General features: G+C 40.8%; 1 protein-coding gene across 6 annotated transcripts in view; it reads right to left on the bottom strand.

The window, feature by feature from the left end:
* Nucleotides 1-25578, bottom strand: part of Dis3l2 (DIS3 like 3'-5' exoribonuclease 2) — a 292479-nt gene that overhangs the window by 140614 nt on the left and 126287 nt on the right. For all 6 annotated transcript variants that reach the window (XM_005395384.2, XM_005395381.2, XM_005395382.2 and 3 more), the window contains 3 exons: nucleotides 23451-23551; nucleotides 20964-21211; nucleotides 2925-3098 (listed from right to left, as the gene is read on the bottom strand). In XM_005395384.2, the coding sequence (XP_005395441.1) occupies nucleotides 2925-3098; nucleotides 20964-21211; nucleotides 23451-23551 (523 nt within the window). The remainder of the gene's footprint in view (nucleotides 1-2924; nucleotides 3099-20963; nucleotides 21212-23450; nucleotides 23552-25578) is intronic.

Genomic DNA, 25578 nt, shown 5'->3' on the forward strand with positions numbered 1-25578 from the left:
AAATTTATTAGCTGAATTTCAGAGTGCTTTGGAATATAACTGGCAAATAGGACTAAAAAATGAGTATTATGATCTAGTAAGCTAGCTCATACCTTCTAAATGTTTATCTTTTCTATTTCCCCCCAGTACCAGGGATTGAACCCAGGACCATCACACTAAGCTACATCCCCCACACTTTTCATTTTTTATTTTGAGACAGGGTCTCACTAAGTTGCTAAGTTGCTCAGGCTGGTCTCACACATACATTCCTCCTGCCTCAGCGTCCCTGAGTGCGAGAAGCACAGGCACACACCACCATACCTGATTTATTGTTTTCATTTGTGATCACACTAAAACCAAGCATCAAAACATATGAAACTTAGAATCAGACCTTTGGATTTCCATATCACAAGTTGTTAAAAGTGAAATATAAGAACAGTAAAAGTGAAGTCAATGAAACTGCTTGTACCAAAAGTAAAATAAATATGAACAAATGAGGTTCTTATAATTTTTGTAAATAATTTAAAATATTTAATTATTTATATCATTCTCATGTATTTTTCTATTTTTATTTATGTTTACTCTGTAAATAATAGATCAGTAAAGTAGGATATTTGCTTATGATTTAAAAATAAGGACATACGTGTTGGTGGGAATGCATGTCCAACAATGTTTTGAGACTACTACTTTAGGTATTAGGAAGCAGTTAAAAGATTTTAAATGCAAAAGAATAAAAATATCAAAATTGAATTTTAGAAATATAATCCTGGGGATAGCAGGCAGGAAAAAAATGGAGGTTAAAGTAGATTAAAAATAATAAACTTGTTACTACACTAACAGCGGAAAGTATCCATGAGCCCCATGTGACCCCCGGGGCTTTCCAGGGACACACAGGTGTTGGCCAGCAGAGCTGTCCTGCAGCTCTCTCCCGCAGCACAGGCAACAAGGGCACGCAATGGCAAGGTGGGGCCCAAGAGGGGAATCCCAAGCAACACTGGCCCCGGGACTTGGAAAATTTTTAGTACTTATCACAGGCTAGGAGTCAGGCTAGAAAAAACCAAGTACATCTATTTTCTGGAACTTGTATTTATGATTTTTAAAAGTTATTTTAAAAATTTAATAATGTGGCAATATATGTAATAATGCTGATTCCCTACCTCCTTATTACTACATCAAATCCATCCCTCATGGTAATGACTTTATTTCCTTCTAAATTTTTTCCTGTACATACATATTTTATGTACATATGTGTATATATATACATATACTTGTGGGTATACAGATATAAATAGTTTTTGCATAATTTGCTCTGTGAATAATAGGCTCATCTTCATATTGTTCTGAAATTTGCCTCTTTTTCTTAAGGATATTTGACGGCCACCCTTCTGGGACAGTCTACATGGCCCTTCCCTTTCTTGGGATGGACATATGACTGTTACCATATAGGTATACCACAGGTTACTAACCCTTCCTTTATGGGTGGACATTAGCAGGATTTCTAGTGTTTTATTTTATAATAAAGCAGCAATGAACACTTTGTATGCATATGTTTGTACACTTCCTTGAGGAGGACAGATTCTTGGAAGTAAGAGATTTGGGGAAACAGAAGGTACAGTTAAATTTTGATCTGTATTGCAGAATGGCTATACTAAATTATATTTCCAACATTAAGGTTCATTCTGACATTCTTTTCTCTTTTCTCATTAAATGAAGTTTTTAGAGTCTTCAGGTGAAGATCTCAAGAAACAAGCCTCCCAAGTCACACAGAAGGATAGGAAGGCTGACAGGCCAAGGCGATGAGATCTCACAGCCCTGAGCTCACAGCCCTGAGCTCCAGCTACTCCGAAACTCCAGGATAGCGACTTGGGCTAGCTGACTTCAAGTACAATGTGTGTCCCGTCAGCCGCACTGACAAGGAGGAAAAGGGGCTGATTACCTTCTTCTCCTTGCCTATCTCCAGCAAGAAAAGGAAAAAGCAATAAATTCTGGAAACACACAATGACAAGAGGGGCAGAGAAGGCGAATTCTACAACTCGGTGCAGCAAAGGACGTCCAGGGCTGAAGGTCCGTAGGGCTCGCGGCACAGAGTGAGCATCACGGTGGAAAGACTCGGACCTGGGATAAGCTTAGCAAACCCTTCTACGGCCTCAGTGCTTGTATGAAAGTTTCTTGGTTCTAAATATCTCCATGTGGCATCCAAAATGAGTGCCAGGCCTGAAACCGAATTCTGAGGAGAAATATCAGAAAAGAACTAACATCCCACAATAAAGAAACATCTTCAAAGAAGATGTTGTTATAAAAATACCACAAAAGTACTTTCCAACAAATTCCTGACCGAAAAGTGAAGCTTTAAAATGAAGCTGCAAGCACAGAAGTCTTGAATCCTTTGCTGTGTGCCTAGAGAGGCCCAGTTAGAGGAGGTGCTGTTAACCCGGGGGCACTGCCTTGATCTGACCAGACCAATGGGGTCCAGTGGGAAGAAAGTAAGTGATGCCTGTACCTTCCGAGATGAGAGTAACCTAGAATGGGGGTAGGAAACTTGGGAAAAGGCCGGGCTGTAACTATCTTCAACTTCACAGGCCACACAGTCTCTAGGCAGCTACCTGACCCTGCAATGAGGGCACAAAACAGCACGGGAAACACACAAGAATAAGCACGGCTCCGGCGCAACTTTATCAACATTGAAATCCAAATTTCTGTGTAATCTGCATGAAACAGAGTTAATTTTTTCACAGCCATTTAAAGATGTGAAAACCACTTGTAGCGCATGGGCTGTGTATAACAGGTGGTCAGCTGGACCTGGCCATAATTTGCTGGCCTCTAATTCTCAAATGAATCTGAATGCTGGTGGAGAGATGGTGATGCGGGAGCTCAGCTCCCAGGAACACTGGGTTAGAGGGCAGAAAGGCAGGGACTGCTGTCCTTCAAGGGTTTCAGGTGTTTACCTCAGATCTCTTCTCTTGCTGATCTCCTCAGGCGGAATTATCCAGGGCAGGCTTCGAGGGAGACACTCCAGGACTTCTGAAGAGAAATCAGAGAAATCGACGCCATACTCTGTCAGTATTCCTTCTGTTTCAGGCTCGATTTCACCGGCCTGCCCAAGACTCTTCGCCAGCTTCCTATGGACAGAACAGAGAAGGAACAGCTGTGTTAGTAAACAAAAGCAGTGTAGGCTTCTGTTTTCTCTCTAAAAGTGAAGTGTGAAGGAAGTCTTTAAACTCTCCTGCCCTGCCACCAGGAGGAATATGATCACTGTGCATGGCACAGGAGGCAGGCAGGAGAAACAACCATACGATACCCTCGCCCTGGGAAATCCATGAATACAATGTGACTTTACCTTGCTGTGGAAAGCAGGCCTTTCTCTGGACTCCCTCAGTTATTCTTCACAGAGAAGTCAAAATTGACGTTATAAAAGACATGACCAGTGCTCTGGCAAACACATTTAAAGACGGGACCTGCCAACTTAGTATGCTGTGAAACCATCAGCTGCAGAGCACTGTACCTTAAGCCGTGAGCGCCTGATTAGAGCTGACCTGTGGGTCATCGATACTACAACGCACAAGGCTCTGTACTACAACTGGCTGCACTCTGTTCTCACAAGGACTGTCATGCCACACACACAGCACACATCTAAAGTGTGTGGAATACAGTCAGGTGGCAGGAAATGTGATCAGCCTTGCCGTAGTTCCCTTGTGGAGGGCAAAGCCAAACCAGGCTCCTCCTCTGTCAAACGGGACTATTCCTCTACCAGTGAGAGCCAGGAAGCCACTCCAGGTCCTCCTGCAAGAAGCAGAGCTCCAGACGGGGCTTTCCCTGGGGCCAGTTGATTGCTATGAAGAAAACTCTGCTTCCCATGTAAGCACGCACTCGAGGCTGCCAGAGTTCCTGGGTCCACAGTGGTAAGCGGCAGTTGGCTGCCTACCAGGCAGACTTTTGACAAACACCGGTCCTCAGCTCTGCCACTAGCGTGAGTGCTGGCAGAGGCAGTGGAGCACCAGGGCTAGGCCCCTTGCTCACAATCACTGTGACAGAGTGGTCGTAGTCCATGCACACTCACCCGTCAGCCTGCATTCTGGGCGACCTGGGTACTGACCTGTGGGCTCCACACATCATGTGGGCACAGACCAGCACCTTCTTCTCAAACTCAAGTGAGGACCTTCCAGAAAGCACACAAAAGCCAAGGACAGGAGAAATACAAGGGGAAAGTGTTACAGAGAGCTGTCTGGAAAACCCCCAAGTATTTGAAATTAAACCTCAGGGGGGCTAAGGAAGGAGTGAAAAGAGAATTAGAAAATATTTCAAATTGAATGAAAATAAAACACATCAATATTTGTGAGAAGCAGCCAAGGCAGTGCTTCAAGGGAAATTTATAGCATTAAATGTTCACATGATAAAAGAAGAAAATAAAGAAAAAGAAGGTCAAATTGATGATCTAAGCTTCTATCTTAAAAACACAGAAGAGGAGAACAAATTAGATTCCAGGTAAGTATAAGGAAGGGAAAAATAAGAATCAATGGATAAAAAGGCCAGGCACGGTGGTATATGCCTGTAATTCTACCACTCAGGAGGCTGAGGCAGGAGAATCACTGTGAGTTTGAGGTCAGCCTAGGCTACAATGTGAATTCAAGGTCAGCTTGAACTGCATAGTGAAACCATCTCAAAAAGGCAAAAAGCAAAACAACAACAAAAAGAGAATCAATGGATAAAAAAACACACACCGAAGGAAAAAAAATAGATAAATTTCTAGTCAGATTGGTCAGGAAAAACAAGGAAAGGCAAGTGATGAGTGTCAGGAGTGACTGGGGAGAGTACTGCACATCCTACAGGCATTAAAAGGGAAAAGGCCAGCCACAAGGGACTTTAGACCGGTGAATTCAACATCTAGGAGACAGGGACAGAGTCCTGGGAAGACATACACTGCCCTGGATTACTCAAGAATAAGTCTACGTCTCAACAGTCCTATACCTATTAAAGAAACTAAATTCATAGTCCAAAACCTTCCTACAAAGAAAACTCCAGGTCCAGAAGGTTTCACTGATGAGTTCTACTAAATATTTAAATTAAGAAAAGAGAATTCAGTGCTATATGACACACCAGTGCTATATAACACATCATGAGCAAGTAATGTAGGATCTGTCAATATTTAAAAATCAATCAGTCAAACAATACAGTGGACTATAACAATCAACAAACATACACAATCATCTCAACAGAAGAAGAAAAGGATTTGATAAAATGTCAACATCCACTCACAATAAAAGCTCTCGCACGATGAACAGAAAACATTCCAAAGGCTCGGAGTTGCCTTCGTTCACACCCCTTTTCAGGGCATTTGAGCCTCCCCTGGCTTCTGTGAGCCCCACAGTAGCCTTCCATTAAGTTCCCTTCCCAACCAGACTTGGTTCCTCTTGCTTGCAGCCAAAACCCCAGGCAGTTAAAGACTTGGGTCCCTGGGAAAATGGGAAGCCTTCTACACTGTTAGAGGAAATACAAACTGGGACACCACTATGGAAATAAGTGTGGACATTCCTCAAAGCACTAAAACCAGAAATCCCATTTGACCCAGTCTTTCACTTCTATATATCTCCCCAAAAGCATTAAAGACATCATACTACCGTGACCCAAGCACACCCATGTTTATAGCAGCACAATTCACAATAGCTAAATCTTGGAAGTGGCCTATAGGTCCACCAACAGATGAATGCATAAATAAAATGTAATTACTGTATATGCACAATAGAATACTACTTTGCCATAAAGAAGGATAAACTTGATTCATTTGTAGGAAAATGGATGCAGCTTGAGAACATAATGTTAAGTGAAGTAAATCAGACACACAAGCTTAAGTATCATATGGGTTCTCTTATATGAGAAATGCAAAACATAAATAAAGAACAAAATAAAATATAGTAAGAAATAAGAAGATAGGTCTGTTGCAAAAGGGAAGAGTCCAAGAGATAGGGAGAGGGGGAGGGGGCAGAGTAGGGGATGAAAAAAGAATGAAGATGCGTTCTGTCCGGGCACTGACCCCACACAGGAATGTAATCATTATGCACTGCACACATGTGCCAATAAAAAATAAAATGAAAATAAGGACTCAAGCCCTGTTAATTTTCAAAATGTAAATTTTTTTTCAAGATTTAACTTTACATAGATAGGTAGGTAGGTACATAAACAGGTATGAAGATAAGATGGATAAAGGAAAAAAGAAATGGCACTGCGCTGACACAGAGACTGGAAATTCTATTAAGGATCAGCTGATGTTTGCAGAAACAGTTACGTGAAGACTCACTAAGGTGTGGATGAGTTAGCTGAGTCTCAAAATGAATGAAAATAGGCCCTGGGTTCGATTCCCAGTGAGTCCTCTGAATCAAAAATGGAGACTGCTCCAAGACTGAGACAAGAAAGGCACAGAGCATACCACTGACTTCCTTCCCAAAAAACTGAGCAGATGACACAGAGGTAAGGATTTAAGAACGGGAATTAATAAGATATGATGTTAAAGGATATGAAATTATATTGTCCATTTTTCAACTATAAGACACAACTGCATGATTCTAGGTAGAAGTGTTAAACCATTCATTAATTAGACAGCAGACATAGTTTCTGAGAGAGAACAACAAACAGTGAAGTGTATCTCCAACACTTTACAAGAGAACCGCACCGATATGGAAAGAACATAATCATCGCACGGGTGACACATGGCCTTCCTACTCCAGCTTGTGGGCCGCTATTCTCCATAACACAGGACGGCCAACACTCACTCCACACACCCAAAGGAGAACAAGGCCCAACGCCATGGACATACAAGCCTTTTATGATATTCAACTTCCGAGATAGATACATATAATACTAAAATCCAGGAAAAAGTCATTATAGTAGACCCCCTTATTCAGCGTTTTGCTTTCTGAGGTTTCAGTTACCCTCAGTCAACTGTGGTTGGAAATTATGAATGAAAAACTCCAGAAATGAACAATTCATAGAATTTTTTGTTTTGTTTTGTTTTTTGTTTTGTTTTTGAGGCAGAGTCTCGCTATGTAGTGCAAGCTAGCCCTAAACTCACTATGTAGCCCAGGCTGGCCTGGAACTCACGGTGATCCTTCTGCCTCGGCCTCCCCAGTGCTAGGATTATAGGCATGCACCACCATGCCCCGTAATTTGTAAATTTTAAATTGAGCATCACTCAAGTAATGGGTGCATCTCATGCCGTCCTGCTCTTTCACACTCGAGACATGATCAGCCTTTCACCCAGCACATCTGATGCATATGCTACCTGCCTCTCATTTACGTCTGTTTCCAGGTCACCTGCACTGTAGTGTTCAAGGTCCCAAAGCAAAGTGAGAAGAAAGAATTAAGATGTGCTATGTACATGTGCCAACTCCCCACAGTAATTGTAGTTATTATGTGCTGCAATCATGTACTAGAAGAAAAAAAACAGTGGTCCCAAAGCAAAAGAGTAGTGATACTAGTAATTTTATTACAGTATATTGTTATAATTGTTCTTTGCCTAATTAACTGTGGTGCCAATTACTTAACTTTTATCAAAGATAAAATATTAGAAGCAAAGATTGAAGTGCAGAAGGAATAAGTCAGTCACAAAAGGACATAAAAAGTAGGGTTTTAGATCTCAGTAAATAAAGAAAAAAGAATAAAACCATCAGAGATATGAAGGTCACACTGGAAATAACTAATTAAAAAACTGACACTATTTGAAAATAATAAGAATCATAAAAGTGAGGAAAATGAAATTTGTTTTTTTTGTTTTTCTTTTTTTGGTTTTTCTCCCGTACCAGGAACCGAACTCACGACCTTGCGCTTGCCAGGCAGGCGCTTTGCCACTGAGCTAAATCCCCAATCCCAGGAAAATGAAATTTGAAATACAAGATTACAGGATAAAAAAAAGATTGCAGAGTGAAAACAGACAGATGTGACTGGCAGCTAGAGGAAATCTAGCCTCAGTATGGTTGGTATTCCTGAAAGGTGGTCTATATACAAGGGACAGAAAGCATTTTCAAAGCCATCATGAGGACAACTTTCCTGAAGTAAAAGAAAATTCAAGTCTATGGACAGAAAGAATATACCATATCTTAGGAAAAACAGAAAATAGTCCTTGAAACATATTCTAAGTAAGCTGCTAGATTTCAAAGAGAAAGATTTCCAAATACAGGAACTCAGGGAATGTTGTTCTCACAAACCCTTTCAGGAAAACCACTCGCTGACCCTCTGTGGACTACCACGAGATGCAGAGCAGCCTCTGGAGATTGCGGGTGTGAAAAGAGGAGGGGATAAGAAAGCATGGCGAAGGCGACAGGCCTGGACTGAAGTTAGTCGTCAGGACAAGCCAGAGCAGTCACTGGATCTTTATTGGAATTAAAGAGAAAAAAATTTTTTCTCATTTAGTGTTTTGTGTTCTGGCAAAATTTTTCACCAGGTTTTATTCTAAGTCCAAAGAATCTTAATTTGTTTACTGAAATTACAATTTTGCCTTATAAAGACAAAATTATATTTTAGTTATGGCTTCCAAATATGATCAATGACTCCAAATTCCTATTTGTAGTAATTAACATTTATTTTACTAAGTCCCAGAGAACATTTCTCAAGTACCTTATTAAAATAAATTTATTATAGATTTTCACTGGGATATATTTAATAGCAAAGGCTGAAGAGCTTACAGGAGATAAAAATCTAACAGGTCAGCATGCTGAAAGAGCTCATGCTTTGGGGCCTTCGGTGCCCCAGAAAGACTTCTGTGCAACCTACTTACTTGCAAATCTGCTCTCTCCTTAAAAATCAGAACACTGGAGGATCTAAACAAAACTCAAATCTACTAAGGAACTGGTTTATCACTTGTGTAATTGTCTTACAGAAGGGTTTGCTTTAGTATTTTAAATTCCAAGGTAAGTTTTCTTTACACTCAATCATGAAAGTAACTTGCCTTTCATGCAGTATCTCAGCTGTCAAAGTAGTTTCCATCTTTTCTATTCACTGTCAGGAAAGAGGACAGAGGCTTCTTTAGGACAACTACAACCCAACGTTCCACTGAAATGTCTGATAATTCTCTTAAAAACCACAATTCAGCCTGCTTGGCATCAAAATAGGTCCTGTAGAAACAACTTAAAAACTCAAAGCTACAAAAACAAAAACAAAACAAAATAAAAAACCGAGGAGAAAAGTAAATGTAATGTGGGATCCCTGAACACAAAAAGAATACATAATAATAATAATGACAAAGATAATAATAATAATAAAGAAAATTGGCATAAAGGAGTGTTACGGCTTAAATTTAGATCTAAAATGTTCCCCCAACAGTCTCACGTGTTCAGAGGTGGGTGACTGGACCATGAAGGTGCTCATTTCATCAGTGGATTAATCCACTGATGATATCCTAATTTGATAGCATTTTAGGAAGAAATGGAAACTTGGGCGATGGGGCCTTGTTGAAAGTAGTGAGTCAAAAAAGCTAATCTGGCCCCTGGCCCTTTTGTCTCTAGTTTTTGCCTTCTCTGTTTCCTGGATGCCCTGCAATGAGCAGCTTTCCTCCACCACACCCTTCCACCATGATGTTTCTGCCTCACCACAGGCCTGAAATCAACAGAGCCAGCAGTTCATGAACCGAAGCCTCCAAAACCACGAGCCAAAATACATCTTTCCTCTTTCAAAATGTTTAGGTCCAGTATTTTGCCACAGCAACAAAAGATAATTAATATAAGTACAGATTTAGGTTAACAGAGTATTGATATTGTAATTAGCAACACTACTTATAACAAACATTCCATAATAATATGTCAGTAAAAGGGGAAACTAACTGGGGGGAGTATATAAGAATTATACTATCTTGCCCATTTTCTGTAAGTCTTAAATTGTTTTTTAAAAAATAAAGTTTATTCAAAAAAGACCTCAAAGCTGAGAAGTGGAAGAAGTAATTTAGATTTACAATAGTAGTAAACAGTAAACTAGTAAAATTAGTAAAACATAAAATTTATTATTTCATATTTTAGAAAAAGAATTTTGCAGATATAGCAACATAAAAATGAGGACATAAAATGAAAAAATAGCCTGGCATGGTGGCACACACCCATAATCCCAGTACTTGGGAGGCTGAGGCAGGAGGATCGCTGCAAAGTCAAGGCCAGCCTGGGCTACAAAGTGAGTTCAAGGCTAGCCTGAACTACATAGCAAAACCCTATCTCAAAAAGACAAAAAAAAAAAAAACAAGAAAAAATATATAAAATGCTATTCACAGGATAAGATAGCTACATAAAAACATTTATGAAAAAAACACAAAACATTTATGAATTGACTGAAAAGGAATACCTAAAAATGCTTTTGTATTTCAGAGACAGGATTATGAGAGACTTTGCCCTCTATTTTCTAAACTTCCTTTAATATGGCAACAGCATTTTTAAATTTAAAAATTATACAAAAAATCATTACAATCAAATAGAAACTGTGGTGTCCAGTGTCAGTTTCCTAACTACATTCACTCTCTTCCAGTCAGGGAGTTTATCGCACCTTCCGTTCTTTGCCAGGCACCTCTGGAGGCTACAATCAGAGGCCTGGTTGGTGGACCAGGCTTCCCTTTGCGCGGGCTGTAACTGAGGAAGCTCGAGCCTAACTGTATTGGCAGCCATCTCCCCAACCACAGAGAAATACCACTAGACTCCTGAAGACAGCAAAGAAAAACCTGGTAACATTCGTCTTCACTCAAAACAGTATCATAACTGAAGTTAATCGGGACACAGTTTTCTACACCTGCTGCTAAAAGCATCATAATACAAAATGTTTTAAAATGTTATACATGAGAAGCAAACGCAAGAGAAAACGTGACATTCTTATCACCAAAAATAAAATTTCAGGACCGCTAGCATCAGGTAGTTGGCAGGGATTCACTACACATGGACGGGGTCTAGAGCACAGTAACATTATAAACAGCCCTTCCTCAAGCCACAGATTCCTACTGTAAAAGCATTTCCGTACAGATTCTGTGTTGAGGTAGGCTCATAAAACACAGACCCATTCATTCATCTTCACAGAATAAACCATCAAGGCCAGGAAGCCATCCCTGTCCCCCAGATCTCTCTCCTCGGGACTGTCACCTTATTTTGGCTCTATCTCCTTTCTGCAATGTGCCACTTGACACTTGTGTCATAGTGCTTCAGGTCCATCTTGTCTTTGTCAAAAGATGGAGAGTTATCATCCACAAGGCAAATAAATAGCTCCTTATTCCTGTATCTACTGAGACTTGTCTATTTTAGGTGCACAATATATGATGGTTTCAGCGAATAGACGAATAAGCAAATTAATGCTTTAGAGTCTGGAAAAAAAGCAAAGTATTTTCCCTTGAAACTTAAAAAAAAAAAAAGAAACCAGTGTGAATAGTAAAATCAAACAAACCAAGACATGTATTTATAAACTCTCCAGTCCATTAATAATCAGCTGCCACATTAACAGTATTACGGACATTCCAAAAATTTGGAGTAAGAAAAAATGCCTACATCAAACAACTTTTACAACTTTCACAAGTTGTGTGAAAAATATCTCCTCCCTGACTATGAGCTTCCAGTTCAGGAAGATTAAAAAAAAGGAAAGAAAAAAAGAAAAGGGAAGGAGGGAGGGAGGCAGCAGGTTGGCTGGCTGGCTGGTTGGCTATAGGGATTAGCTAGGCACAGTGGCACATGCTTATAATCCCAGCTACCCAGGAGCCAACACAGGAGGATCTCAAGTTCAAAGTCAGCCTGTGTGACTGAGCAAGACCCTTTCTTAAATAAAAATAAAAAAGAAGCCAGGAGTGGTGGCACGCATCTATAATACCAGCACTCCGACAGGCTGAAGCAGGAGGATTGCAAGTTCAAGCCCAGCCTGAGCAACTTAGTGTCTTAGCAAGACCCTGTCTCAAACTAAGAAATAAAAAGAGCTGAGGGTATAGCTGAATGTGAGGCCCTGGGTTTAATTCCAGCACTGCCTCCCTCAGAAAATTATAGGGATTAGAATGAAAAAAATAAATGCCATTACTTACCAATGATGCGATTATCTACATAGAAAATGTAAAAGAAATATATCCAAAGCATTGAAATTAATAAAGGAATTTAGCAAGATGGCTGGATATAGGATTAATATACAAAAATTAATTGTAATTCTTTATGCCATGAGGAAAAGTTTACAAAATACAACTTTAAAACACTTGTATTTCAGAAGCTACCAGTGATAATATGGAAAGACAATTCATAAACTGGGGAAACTGTATTTTCCACACCTGTGACTATAAAGGATTACTTTTTAGAATATTTCTAAACTTTACAAAAATCAAATGACAAACAGTTCAATTAAAAACATGTAGAGGAAGTACCACAGGGTAAAAGTTTAAGCCAAAGTAGAATAATTGTATAGTGTCAAAAAAAACTTCCCAAATACAGTATAATAATTACAAGGGAAAAAATAGTAATCTGGGGATGCTGGTAGATACCTTCTTAGCCAAGTGACCACGATGATGTCACCAGCAGTACAGAATGACAATCATGTCCCTGGGGTCGGATGCGCATCACCTCTTCGGCAGCTTTCCCAATGATATCTAATCTCATTCTAATTACAAGAAAACATCAGACAAACCCAAGTAGAGAAAATAGAAAAATACTCTACAAAATCACTGACCCTTTCTCTGCAAATGTGTTAAGTTCATAAAAGACAAAGACTAAGGAACTATCACAAATTGGAGAGATGATAGTGACATTGAAATGTGGGCTCTTGAACCAGATTCTGGAACAAAAAAAAACGGATTTTAGTGGAAAACCTTGTAAGATCTTTGTAGCTGTATATTTTAATAGTATTATACCAAAATTAATTTCTTAGTTTTGATAATTACTCTACAGTAATGTAAGATGTTAACATAGGGGAAGATGGGTAAAGAGTATTAAGGAACTCTCGGTATCATTTCACAATTTCTGCAAATTAAAATTGCCTAAATAAAATGTTTAAGAATTAGTGAAGACATGAAAACATTCTCTAGAAGAAAAACCTATGATCACAAATATGTGGAAAGATGCCCCATCTCATTAGGAAAAATAAATTAAAATAATAATTATATGCCATTTTATACCCACTTGATAGGCAAAAATAGAAAAATCTCACAATATCAAGTGATGATAAGAACGACGCAAAGGAAACTTTTGTGATTCTTTTTAGTCAACTTTTTTGTTTGTTTGTTTTGTGTGTTGTTGAGACAAGGTCTCACTATGTAGCTTAGGCTGGCCTTGAACTCACTATGTAGCCCAGGCTGGTCTTGAACTTGCAGTGATCCTCCTGCCTCAGTCTCCCAAGTTCTGGGATTAGATTAGAGGCATATATTAGTGCCCAGCTTTAGTCCACTTTAGCAAAGTCTGTGGCTTTACAAAGACTGGAAAATGGCTTGGCTATAACACTGTAAAGTTAAATGTGTACATATGTATCATCTAATAATTTAACTTTCTAGAAAAACTTTAGCACTGGAATGTTTATAGAAGCATTGTTTATAATAGCAGAAATATAAATTCAACTCATATAAATTCAACTTGTTCATTGCTGGAATAAGTAAGTCATGTCACATTTCAGGAAATAGAAATATCATGCATCAAAAAGAAGCATATGAAAATATTCCGAAAATAAGTTAAATGAAAAAGTATAAGTCATAGAAAAGTACAAGGTTGTAAAACTAAGTAACATTATTTAAGGATATAAATATTGGCAGATGATTTTTAAATGCATATTTCAATTAGTATAAGACTCAGGTTACCTCTAGGGAAAAAGTTACGATAGAGAATACACAAGTAGCTTCAACAGTATCTGTGATATTGTATTTCTTATTCTGGATGATGATTTTGCGGGCTGATTTTAATATCAGCCTCCAAATATTAGGTGTTATATATATTCTTTTGTGAAACATATTTTGAAATTAAAAATAAATCATTTTGATTAATTTATATCAAACCTTTAATAATTAATATTTCTGGGGACAAAGTTTTAGAAAATTTTCATTGTCCATAATGTATGTTTGAGTAATTTTAATAGCACATACTCAATATGTATGCATTTTAAAAAATAAAAGTTTTCCTAACTGTAGTACTGCAAAAATAGACAGCTGTGAGGAAAAATATTTCCCTCATTACAGAAATTTATAACAATCATCACCTCAAGTTTTCCTCACTCCCCAGCGCTCCCCCTATAGCCTAGTTCCTATTCAGAACGGCTGACAGCATGATCAGGTCCTGCTGTGAAATCCACCCGCACAGTGCTGAACTCCAGACTTCTTACAGCAGCTCAGTGCAAGGAACCGTAGTGTCTCTACAAACATTCTGTACAAATAAGAATCAGATTGATGGGGTGATGTGGAAATAAATTTATTGAGGGAGGGAACCAGCTACAGACAAAAAAAATGAGGACAAAAACAGTCTTTCAAACAGTCTGTCTTAAAGAAAACAGAAACATTTAACATTAAGATTAACGTTTCAGCCATTCATCCTCCTTTCTCTAATAAATATTCTTAAAAAGTCTTGGCCTTAGCGGGGCATGATGGCAAAGACTTGTAGTCCCAATATTCCGGAGGCTGATACAGGAGGATCACTGTGAGTTCAAGGCCAGCCTGAGGTACACAGGGAGTTCAAGACGGACCTCAATACATAGAGAGACCCTGTCTCACAAAAACAAGGTCTTGGCCTTATAAGTAGTCTATGCATGAGTCAGGGTCATAGTCTTATAGTGATCAGCACCATCATAACCACTCCTCAAAGCTCCCACGCACATTAGTTCAATCTGAAAACTCCATGCAAATGGATAAAATATGCACCACATCCCTGGGGACTCAGAAGCAGGGAACACTCAAACACTTCAGTAAATACACAAAGCAAACTGAAAGTATGCAAGTCTTTGTCTTCCCTTCTTCAGGCTCAGTATAATGACACAGCAAAGATAGGGAACAGGGACCACAAGAAAGGAATGGGGACCTCAGGAGAGGTGTGCCATCAATGAAAACAGATAAAAGCACAGCAGAAAGAAGATGCAATGATACTGCATGATTTTAGGGAAGGCCTTGCAGCTCAAGAGTGAACTGATGTTGCCACAAAGGCAGCAAAGAGGTTGAGGGACATACACACACATTTGAGAAGGCTAACGGCATCACAGGGTCTCTAACACAACACTGTTTTTGAGAAAGCACACTAGAAGTCACAGGTGGAGATGGAGATGAGCAGGAGTGTTGGCAGCTGCAGCCAAGGCTCCCTGGGAAAGGACTGACTTAGGGACGGAGGCCTGAACAGGACCATTTCCTCCCATTCTCTGACTCTTGCTCAGCTTCAACCAGGGTGTTCTGACCAGTGTGCAAGATGCACCTTTTTCTAAAGTTGATCTTTGCAGGCCACCAGGTGGAGCCCAACGGTCACAGAAAGAGCCCCCTCCTCAGCCTGATTTGCTTTTTGTCTACCAGCCAGGGAGAGCCCAGTTCCTGAAAAGGACTTTCCCAGTGTAAGCCTGGAACTGCGAGCTCCTGGTGTCCTGTGACTGGGCCTTGCCTCAGAAGACTCTGCCAATAAGAAATCTGCACTAGGAAAGGTGAACTACTCTACCCCTTTTGCAAGGGGAAGGATTGGAGAAAGTTATTTTTCAGTTTGCTCATCTTGTAAGCAATGCCTCCATAAAAACACTAATCTTCCTGTTTGCTTTTTCTACCATCCCGGTCACTGGTTCCTTTTCCTACCAAATACAACTTAATTTACTTAGTGTGATTATGATCACCTCTTTGTATCTATTCCCTACAGAAATTCACTGTCTCAAAACTGAACAGAACAGTACAAGTATTTGCTCCCATCATCAACACACATTTGATAATCTGAGTGCAGACCCTACAGTGCCAACACAGGCAATGAAGGACGGAGCTGAGTGGACCCCACCCCGCGACTTCCTTCTCCAGCACACCCCAGCGATCAGAACCTCCCCTCCTCTGCTCTCATCTTGCCCAGCCATTGGCTCCAATGGACACTGCTGTCCTTCACTTTCAGTGAAATCAGCAGTATTGTGGCCCAACCTCTAATCCTCATTTCAACAGCCTCCCATTAGGCACAGGCAATCCCAGGTTCAATCCCAAACTTCCCATTCTTGCTACACCTACACTGACTGATTTGTTTTCAGCCCCAAGGCCACTGAAGGTTGCTAAATAAAATGATCATATGTCAATTTGCTCTAGGCCAACTTGCATCATATGTCTTCAGTTACCCTTCAGTACTGCCGGAAAAACATTATGTTTCTCACGGTAGCTGCTATAACCTTCTCTATTTTTTTCAAGATTTATCCTTACATATTAAAAAAGAAACCAATGCCAAATCTAGCGGAAAGTCACCATATCTCCATGCTCACAACATCTTGGAAAGGAAGACTGGGACTCAGATTTAGGTAAAAGATTTCACAAAGGTCGGAGAAAATAGAGGCTTGAATGGCCACTAGCAGAGGTTTTTGGTTTTTTTCGTTTTGGGGGGTTTTTTTGAGACAGGGTCTTGCTATGAAGTTTAGGCTGGCCTTGAGCTCACTTTGTATTACAGCCCAGGCTGGTCTCAAGCTCACAATGATCCTCTTGCCTCAGCCTCTCAAGTGCTGGGATTACAGGAGTGCGCCCCCATGCCCGGCCCAGAGGTTTTTTTTTTTTTTTTTTTTTTTTTTTTTTTTTTTCTAAAAGATGACTTAAGAGGACTGGAAAGCTCTTAAAACCATAAACCTGATTACACAACTGCAATTCCAGTGAGGAAGCCAATGTGGCTTTTTAATTACCCTGGGTGAAAGTCTAATACTCAATATTAAAAATACTAACTATGTTGTGATATATGACAAAAAACATCTCTAAAAGCCAGTCAGGGTTCTCTAAGAACAGACTGCCTTTGAGTTTTTGCTAGCATGAGAAGACTGAAATTCAGGAAGATGTTGCTGATATGATCCACAGAGAAGTGAACAAGGCTCAAGTGAGATCTCTCATGACAATTCTAAGAACAAAGTAGAAAAAAAGTTCCTAACAACTTAAAGGTCTGCAGTTCTGCATGTGATGCTCTGTGAGCTCCCTTCAGTGGGGCCGAAAAGCACCACGGGGGACAGGGAAGCAATGTTTACAGCAAAGAGGAGGCCGAGACCTTGAAGATTCACTCCCAAAGCTAGTGACAGCACATATTCTATTAATGAGTGCCTGCTTGTCCAACTTTTTATTAAACATATATATCTTCTAAATTGGCATTCTCCATCTATATACTAGTTGTATGCCACTATGAAGGGTTGATTTTGAAGTCAAAGAACGTTGGCTTCATCATTTTGTGTTTCAAACTACTCCTCTGAGTTTTCTAGCCTGATTTATGGTTCATCTCCCCCATTAACCCAGCTCAAGACCTCAGGGCCATCATTTCATTTCCATCTACTCATCTGAAAAGTCAGCAAATGTTCACTGGATATCCTTGTCCCAAAAGAGCTCACTGCCAAGTAAAATACTTAAGCAAGCAATGCAATCCAAACACGCGAGCTACATTCAAGGTATCATTAGAAGGCAATGGGAGCACAAACAAAGAAGGCCTGTGAGCCAGGGAAGATTAGAGTGGGCAACTGAGTTAGTTTAAAAGTTGAGCATTTTGCTGAGCAAACACTGGAGAGAGGAGAAAGCCATGGCAAGGAAAGGAAGTGTCACATGCGTGCAAGTCTGGAGCTATGGACAAACCCAGTTAGCTGGGGAATTTGCAAGTACTGAGATGGAAGCGAAGCGCATGGTGAGAGCCATGGCTGTTCTTGGGAAACTATGGTTCAGTTGGCCCCGAATCTGTCCTCTCACCCGAGTCTGAGGCCTGAAAGTCCCACTAAGATCCTGAGATTCAGCCTTCTCATTCATGCCCATTTCTAATGAGCCATCGAATCTGGACAAATTTACCTTAGTCTCTCTGAATCTTTTCACTCTTGTTCCCCCCACTGCAGCCCTTCGGTTTCAGGTCCTCCCACCTCCTCTGACTTCCTGGAATCACCTGTGGCAGTGTCTACCAGTCCCAGCCCTTCCCGTCCACTCTTCCACTCTGCACTCTCAGTCCAAGAGATCTTTTGGCAAAGACCTCTGCCCTTCAGAAATGATCCTGTATTCCCCCTTCACCTGCATCCTCTAAACTTCCAGAAATTTTATTCCTATGAAGAACTTACAATTGTCTGCTTTGTACTGTAGTTGTAGTTCAGTTAGGTGGTCCATTCTATTCATCTGCTTTATTCATGCTTCCTCCCAGACAGTTGAGTTCCACGGTCCTGATTAATTGAGTAGCAGGTCATAGAAGCCAGGATTCCATCTCTAGTTAAAACTATTGACCGGGGCTGGGGATATAGTTAAGTGGCACAAGCGCCTGCTTGCCAAGTGCAAGGTCCTAAGTTCGATCCCCAGTACCGAAAGATAAAAATAAAAAAATAAATAAAACTATTGACCACTGAAAATACCAGTCTTAAACTAGATCAGTAAGATTTCCTGCCCCAGGAATCTGTGACATGGTCTAGCCTTCAGTACGTAGCCATGTACGCCACTGAGCAGGTGGGTGGTTACCGTGCAGAGAAAGAGCTCCAGAACAACACAGCTCACAGCAAAAAGAAGTCGGAAGGAGATGCTGTGTGTGGCTGGGCTGCTCAAGATGTGGAGGAGAAGCTTGGATGCCTCTGCTGCCTTGTTAGTCCTGAGGTTCTCATAAACCTCCTCCATTTCCTGCCCTGGGTTTTAAGAGAACCACCAGTTTCTCATAATAATCCCCACTTGTATTTAAACTAGTTCAAGTGGGATTTCAATTCTTAGAATCAAATTATCCCAGTGACATTTATGTACAAGTCTTTCTGCATTGATTATAGTTTCCTGGAATGAAGAAACCATAGCTTGTTTATCTTTGTATTTCTCAGATAATACAGCCTAGTGCCTTATACATAGTTGACCAAAACCTGTCTGGTAAACTGAATTTAACTACGGAAGAGGTAAATAACACTGGACTTGAGTTATTAGTAGCAATTACAAAGGCCTAGGAAATTGAATACAGTACTGTTAAGAAATGAGGTGCAGGGGCAGAGAGGAGATTCAGAAGGAGGCCGCCTTAACTACACTGTTTTAGGCATAGTTTACGTGGAAGCTGACTCCCCCACCCCCACACACACAGCCAACATCACCTCCGCTCCTAGGCAGAGCCTGGCAGAGAGGAAGGAAGGCTAGGCAGTCACAGCACAGCATGTGCAGCGTAGGACACAGTGACCTCAGTTTCTAAAGACCAGTAACTGAGAGCCGGAACGAAGTGGCAAGGCGACCACCAACGTGCTCAACAGCTGCAGCCTCACCCCTCGTGTGACGATGTCATCTGAGAACTGTACCGTGAAAGCCTGCCACCCTTACTTCTTAAGTTTTCTCTTTTCCACATAGATTTTAAAAGGAATATTTCCATAAAAGACAACTTTCATGTCTTATATTAAAAAGAGAAGAGCAGTTCTTCATCTACACATGATCATCTTCAGATTTTTCTTTTGAAAAGTACATGATGTGCTTTCTTTGCCTCCAGCACATGTGCTTGTGGCTTCAAGGCCCCCTCCCTCTTTGGCTGCTGCCACCCTCACCCAGACAAGGGTTGCAGATGAAGTAAGCTCAGCTGGACACGAACCTCCAAGGCTATTCAGTCCTAAGGGAAACCCACACCATGAAGGTTTCATGGCTACACCCTTCCACCTTGAAAGCTACGGAAACAGTCCAATCAAGTGTGTACAATGGGACACAGCAGAAAGGCAGATAAAAGACAAGGCTGGATTTCCTGGTCTGATGTGAAAGTCTTCCCTTCTCACCACCACATGGAGTGTGGAGGCACAATCAGCGGGGCCAGGTGGCACAGCCATTATCGGCCTTTTGATTTGCTGGTGAGAAACTGGCAAGCCTGTTTAGGGCTCAAGAGGCTGACGTCACCGTTGGCTAAAAGTTAGGTTTAACAGTGATGACCTTGCAATCATACCGCTTGGAGCAAAAAGGAAAATGCAACAGTTCCCAAGTGGCTCTGAGATCAGAGAAGTCACCTCCATTGTCACATAACTGAAAAGCAGCATAGGGTGGTGCTCCTGAGGTTACATCAGTATGACACACAGACTTGATCTGGGCCTCTTAGAGGCATAAAGGGCTGAGCGTAAAACACACCTGATAAAAGCAGGACACTGCGGCCTCCGCCCAGTGCTGCTCCCACAACCACAGAACACTCCCGGGAACGTCCCTGCCCCCACACACATCGGACCAACAAGCAAGTCACTAAACTGGACGGGAAGCAAATGGAGGAAACTCTTGTAGGTTGTATACCGTTATTTTCATTTCCTATGAAGCAAAAATTCAGACCCATCTTTAACAAAGGCCTAAGGATACAGCTAAAACAATATTATTTTTCTTTCTAAAAGAGTATGTTATAAGAAGAAAATAGGCACAGCGTTATCTTCAAAGTGAAAAAACTATCCTTGTTGCTCTAAAGACTATGACATATATATTTATAAACTGAGTAACATGCCACCACTTTTTCCTCCATACAATAAGAAAATTTAGTTTTCAATGCCACAGGTGAAACTTCGGCATTAATCAGATTGATTGGAAACTCAAACATTCAAACACTGCATCACATTCACATTTTAAAGCAAAGAACCCAAGTTCCCCAGAATATACCTAAAGTAGAACAGCCTATTTTAACACGAGTGTCTGAAAGGAAAGGTCTGGCTGTCTGGTACAAGGAATTCTCTGCATGGAGAGGATTTGAAACAGAACAGGACAGAAGCAGAGTCTCATGAAAAGGAGGCTGCTTAGGAACTCAGAGAACCTACAGTGGCAGCTAGAGTCAATTTCTGAAGAATCACGATCAGATTACACCGAGTGCCATGGCTTTAATACAGTGGATAATAACTGAAATACACAAAAAGGTCACCTGAAGGCCATATGAACTGAGTTTTTCCTACCAGAGATCACCTACCCCAGGGCAAAATTGCTGTCTTCCTTCCAGTCCACAATGCGGCAGATGAACAGGGTACTGGCATAATCTTTGGGCCGGGTCACGAAGTCCTGGGGACAGTCCTTAAGAGGTACATAAATTCTAGGCACTCGGTGGTCTGAGGGAGAAAACAGGGCGTACTTCCTAAACAGGTCACTGTTCTTCTCAGCCAAGAGTTTGAGGATGCCAGTTGCTGCTCGGGAATGTTTTTTTTCCAAGATGTAAACCACCTGCAAATACCAAAGATACAGTCAGTACTGATTACTAGAGAACTGGGTATTGGGTGGAGAAGGCAGCAGGGTGTTAGCTGACCAACTGTTTGGGTCTGGGGGCTTTGGGAGGTCACCATGAAGTGCTTGTTAGTGATGCTCTGTGGCTAAGAAATCTGTATTGACACTGTAACAAGTAACCAGTAAGCATTTATATCCAGGGAAAACCGATGTAATACACAGATGAATGAGACCAAAGTGCTTTTCTTTCTACAACCTGTGTCTTACAAAGATATGTCACACTGGCAGGGAGCTACTGCTCCTGGGATCTGTTCCACATTGTATTTTTCTCACACGAACAACACAGTATTTAAATGTTATTAAACACAAATAAATCACTCTTCTTAAGTTGTAACTACCAGTTTTTTGCTGAGATTTCCCATTTTCTCAACTGTTTTAGACAATTGTTCACAGTTTGGTGAAACGCCCGTCCAATGGCCACTGCACAATTCTTATCAGATAACCACAAAACTGCCCAGCTGGGAGGTAGAAACCCTGGGCCTGGTCACCCTCTGATGTGGGGCTGTAAGGTCCCTGCTGCTGTTGAGTTTCTCTGTCTGGGGTCCCCATCCGGTGTGCCTTCCTCCTTCACCGTTCAAAGCTCTCCTTCTGTTTCCCCTCGTTTCTCCAGGGTTTTTAGTTGTACTTAGTGGGAGCAGCACAACAACCCATCTTTGCCATCTTGTCTGAACTGGAAGTCTGAGCTGCTTGATTTAATTTCTGACAGCACAAAAGTGTGTAAAGCAGCTTGGCATTCCCTGTGATTCACACAACGCTAGTTGTCATGGAAGTGACACCATCACAGTATAAGTTCTGCATACAAGTGCTGTTTTACCTTATAATTTTAGGTTGAATTCATTAAGAAACATTATCTAAAAGACAGAGAAAAGAAGAGAGGGAGAAGGTGGGAACAGGCATGGCTGGAGGGCAAAGGAGGGAGAGAACACGGTTCCTGGAATAGAGGGGCGCTCTACCAGTTCTGACCACTGTCGTTCAGGAATGTGGCCTAGGGGAGCCAGATGTTTGACAAAAGAAGCTAGAGCCTAGGTTTTTATGTGGCCACTCCCTGCTTATTTGTTTGTTTAATGTAAGCTTTGAAGCAAAACTCTTAAAATACCAACAGATGAACAAAACAGGTGTATGAGCCAGACCCATCCAGCCACAGGCCATGCGTTCCTTAGCATCTTCCAGGCCTAGCATGTTGCCCAGTACACATGGTTCGCCTTCCAAATGCCCACTGCAATAAAGAGCTAGGCCAATGGCAGTAATGCGCGGACAGTCTAAGCTCTGTAAGGTCCTCGTGTCAACACGCAGGAGAGATGCTCTCTTCACCAACCAGCCAGAGAGTGGCCACTGCTTCGGGATCAAGTACACTGACCACGCCTGTGGAACACGAAGCCTCATACTATGTCATCACTCTGTCCCCTTTGCCCTTGCACCATACCTGCCATGGTGAGCTCTTTGCACAGGCAGAGCCAGCTGGGCTTGACCCCATACCTGAAGATGCCATCAGCATAACAGTGAATGTCAGAGCAATGAAACAGGAGTGCAAACATGATTTTTACTTATAGGACAACTGAATTGAATATTTTGGAAAAACTAAGACAGCCCCATTTAAATTTTTTGAATTGAGTATGGGAGTGACAAAAAGAAATTGGAGCAAAAACTAAAAGGCATCTATACTGATATTGTTTCACTGGTGTATCTACATTCCCACTTAAATAACCAAAACTGGTCAGGTGTGGTGGCAGACACTTTTAATCCCAGCACTTGGGAGGCTGAGGCAGAAGGATCGCTGCAAGTTCGAGGACAGCCCAGGCTACACAGTGAGTTCAAGGCCAATTTGGAATATATAGCAAGACGCTGTCTCAAAACAAACAAACCAACCAAAATAAATAAATAAATAACCAAAACTGAAAGCCATAAATACCTCATTATGAGTGGGATTTAAGCAAGAAAGATAATGCAAAACTCCAAACATACCCACACACAAAGAAAAAGCCTTGACCCTTTATCCAAATGCAGGCAATGAACATACAGGTTTTAAAAGTTACAAAAAAATTCACTTTTCCTTATTTCCTGCTTCTACTGACATTTCTGATTAATTGATCAACCACAGTCCCAACTGAGTTGCCTAAGAAACCAGCAAGTAGCTCAGGTGACAGCCAGTCGACAAATGGGTAAACCTGTAGGCAATGACCTTGGCTGATCTCTGCGGTGACTTCTCTGGCAGACCTCTGGTGTCTGGTGACATGGGGGTGCTCTCATCTTTTGTGACTTGTGCACTAGCTTCCTCTTTTCCTAAGTTAGAAAGAATAAGAAAAAGAGAAAAGAGGAGGAACCAGTTAGATGCATATCCATTAAAAGAGGCTTTTAAATTCAGATTGGGAAAGATTCCTGGATACCATGAATCCCTCACTGTTTGCCTTACAGAAGAAGCCAATCTTGTCCTGAAGCCCTGTGTGCTGCACACACCAAACCCCCACACGAGCCATTAGTATTATTCACATGCTAAACGTCATAAAATACACATCAATGATGCTGAATTAAGCTTAACTGGCTGTCCATCAAAATGCCAAAAAAAACTAGAGGTTAATATGGCCCAGCCCCCATAAAGAATAGAGATTGTTTTATTTCAACAGGTGTACATAGTAAACCTAACTTAAAATAAATAACTTCTAAAAGTACTTTGGTACTAGCCATAATAAACAAAATGGTGGAAAATAGATTTTGTTTATTAAATAAATAATATCCCAATCCTGATTTTCCTGGCTTGTCTTAGTGACAGTACATAAAGAGTAAAATACTTAGAAGTCTTTCAATGTTTAATTTCCTTTCTTAAAAATTTATAAAGTCCACATCCATCCAAGAAATTGAAAGCACATCTCCCCTGGAAAGAGGCTGTCAGCCTCTGTAACTGAACTGTGAAAAAAAGCAGCACATATACACCTCTGGACATTGAAAATTCTAAAATTTTCACTTTTTACATTGGATTTCCTCCACAAAATATTCTTATCGAAGTAAATTGGAGATTCTGGACTCTAGGGATCACTTGAGCTAAGAGGAGCAACACTTATGCCCACATGGAACCTTAAGTCATAGTCATTTTTAAGATGGTCATTTTTAAGATGGCTGCTCTGCAGAGAAGGGCCAGCTTTGAGCTACATTCTGCCATCCCAGGCCCATTCTGGAAGTGCCGACACCAACTGACTCCTGGGGCTCTTGAGGAACAAGCGTTCCCTTTTCCATCTACACCTTACTCTACCACTGAAGGAATCTTCAAAGCAGAATCTTCACTGTCCCTTTCGTACAAAAAGAAATCCACACACATTCTCCCACTATAGATGACTTCTCTACCAGTAAAAGAGGACAAGCATCTGAGTTCACCTTTTATTTTAGACCCATAATTCAGGATTCCAAAACCATCAGATGCTTCCAGAACACTTTTTACAACCTTGGGAAAGGAAAATAATACCATATATGGTGTTGGTTTGTTTGTTCTATAATATACCTTGCCAATGTGTTCTGCAAAATAAAGTAATTCAGGAAAGAAAGGAAGAGGAAATTATAAGTACATGCTACTTCAACAGTGATATTTCAGTTTTTTATCTCAAAGAAGTTGGTCATCAGGTCTTGGAGTGAGGGGACTGGTTTTTCCATAGCAACTCAAGTAGCTTTTCTAGGACGGTCCCTGATGACTCCGTCTTAAAGTGACTATGACTAAAGGTTCCAGCCTGACAACAGTGAGTCTTCTGTTGCAAAGGTTACACCAGGTCACTTACGAACAGAGGGCAAGCGATGGAAGTGGGCCCACGCATGATTCCCAGATATCACACCTGAACATGGCCTTTCCAGGTTCTGTGTTCCTACAATTATCCTGGCAAAAATAAGGCTTTGTTCAAAGTTACAGTGTAATAAATTAAACTGAAGTTTATAGGCACACAAGTGAGAATCACAGATGGTCAATGAATGTAAAGAAACACAATGCCAAGTTGGAAAAGTGAATCACCTTAATATGTTTCCAACAACTACGTATTGCCACACTGAAAAGCAAAGTTGTCAATTTAACGAGACTCTCCTACATTGTTTAATCACAAGATCACTTATTTACTCATTTATTCCATGTGTATTTATTGAGCACTGGGCATTGAAGATTTAGTTGTAACTCGAAGAAATATAATCCTGGCCTTTTGGGAACATATAGGTTGATGTGGAAGTGATGTCATATAAGTAATTACTCAATAAATGTAAAATCCTAAGTTATGGGGAATGCTAAGGAAGAAACATCCTAAGGAGGACAGGCAAAGGACATCAGTTTAGAATAGAGG

This window comes from Chinchilla lanigera, unplaced genomic scaffold (genome assembly GCF_000276665.1).
Source record: "Chinchilla lanigera isolate Chin_1 unplaced genomic scaffold, ChiLan1.0 scaffold00052, whole genome shotgun sequence".
NCBI classification, from domain to species: Eukaryota; Metazoa; Chordata; class Mammalia; order Rodentia; family Chinchillidae; genus Chinchilla; species Chinchilla lanigera.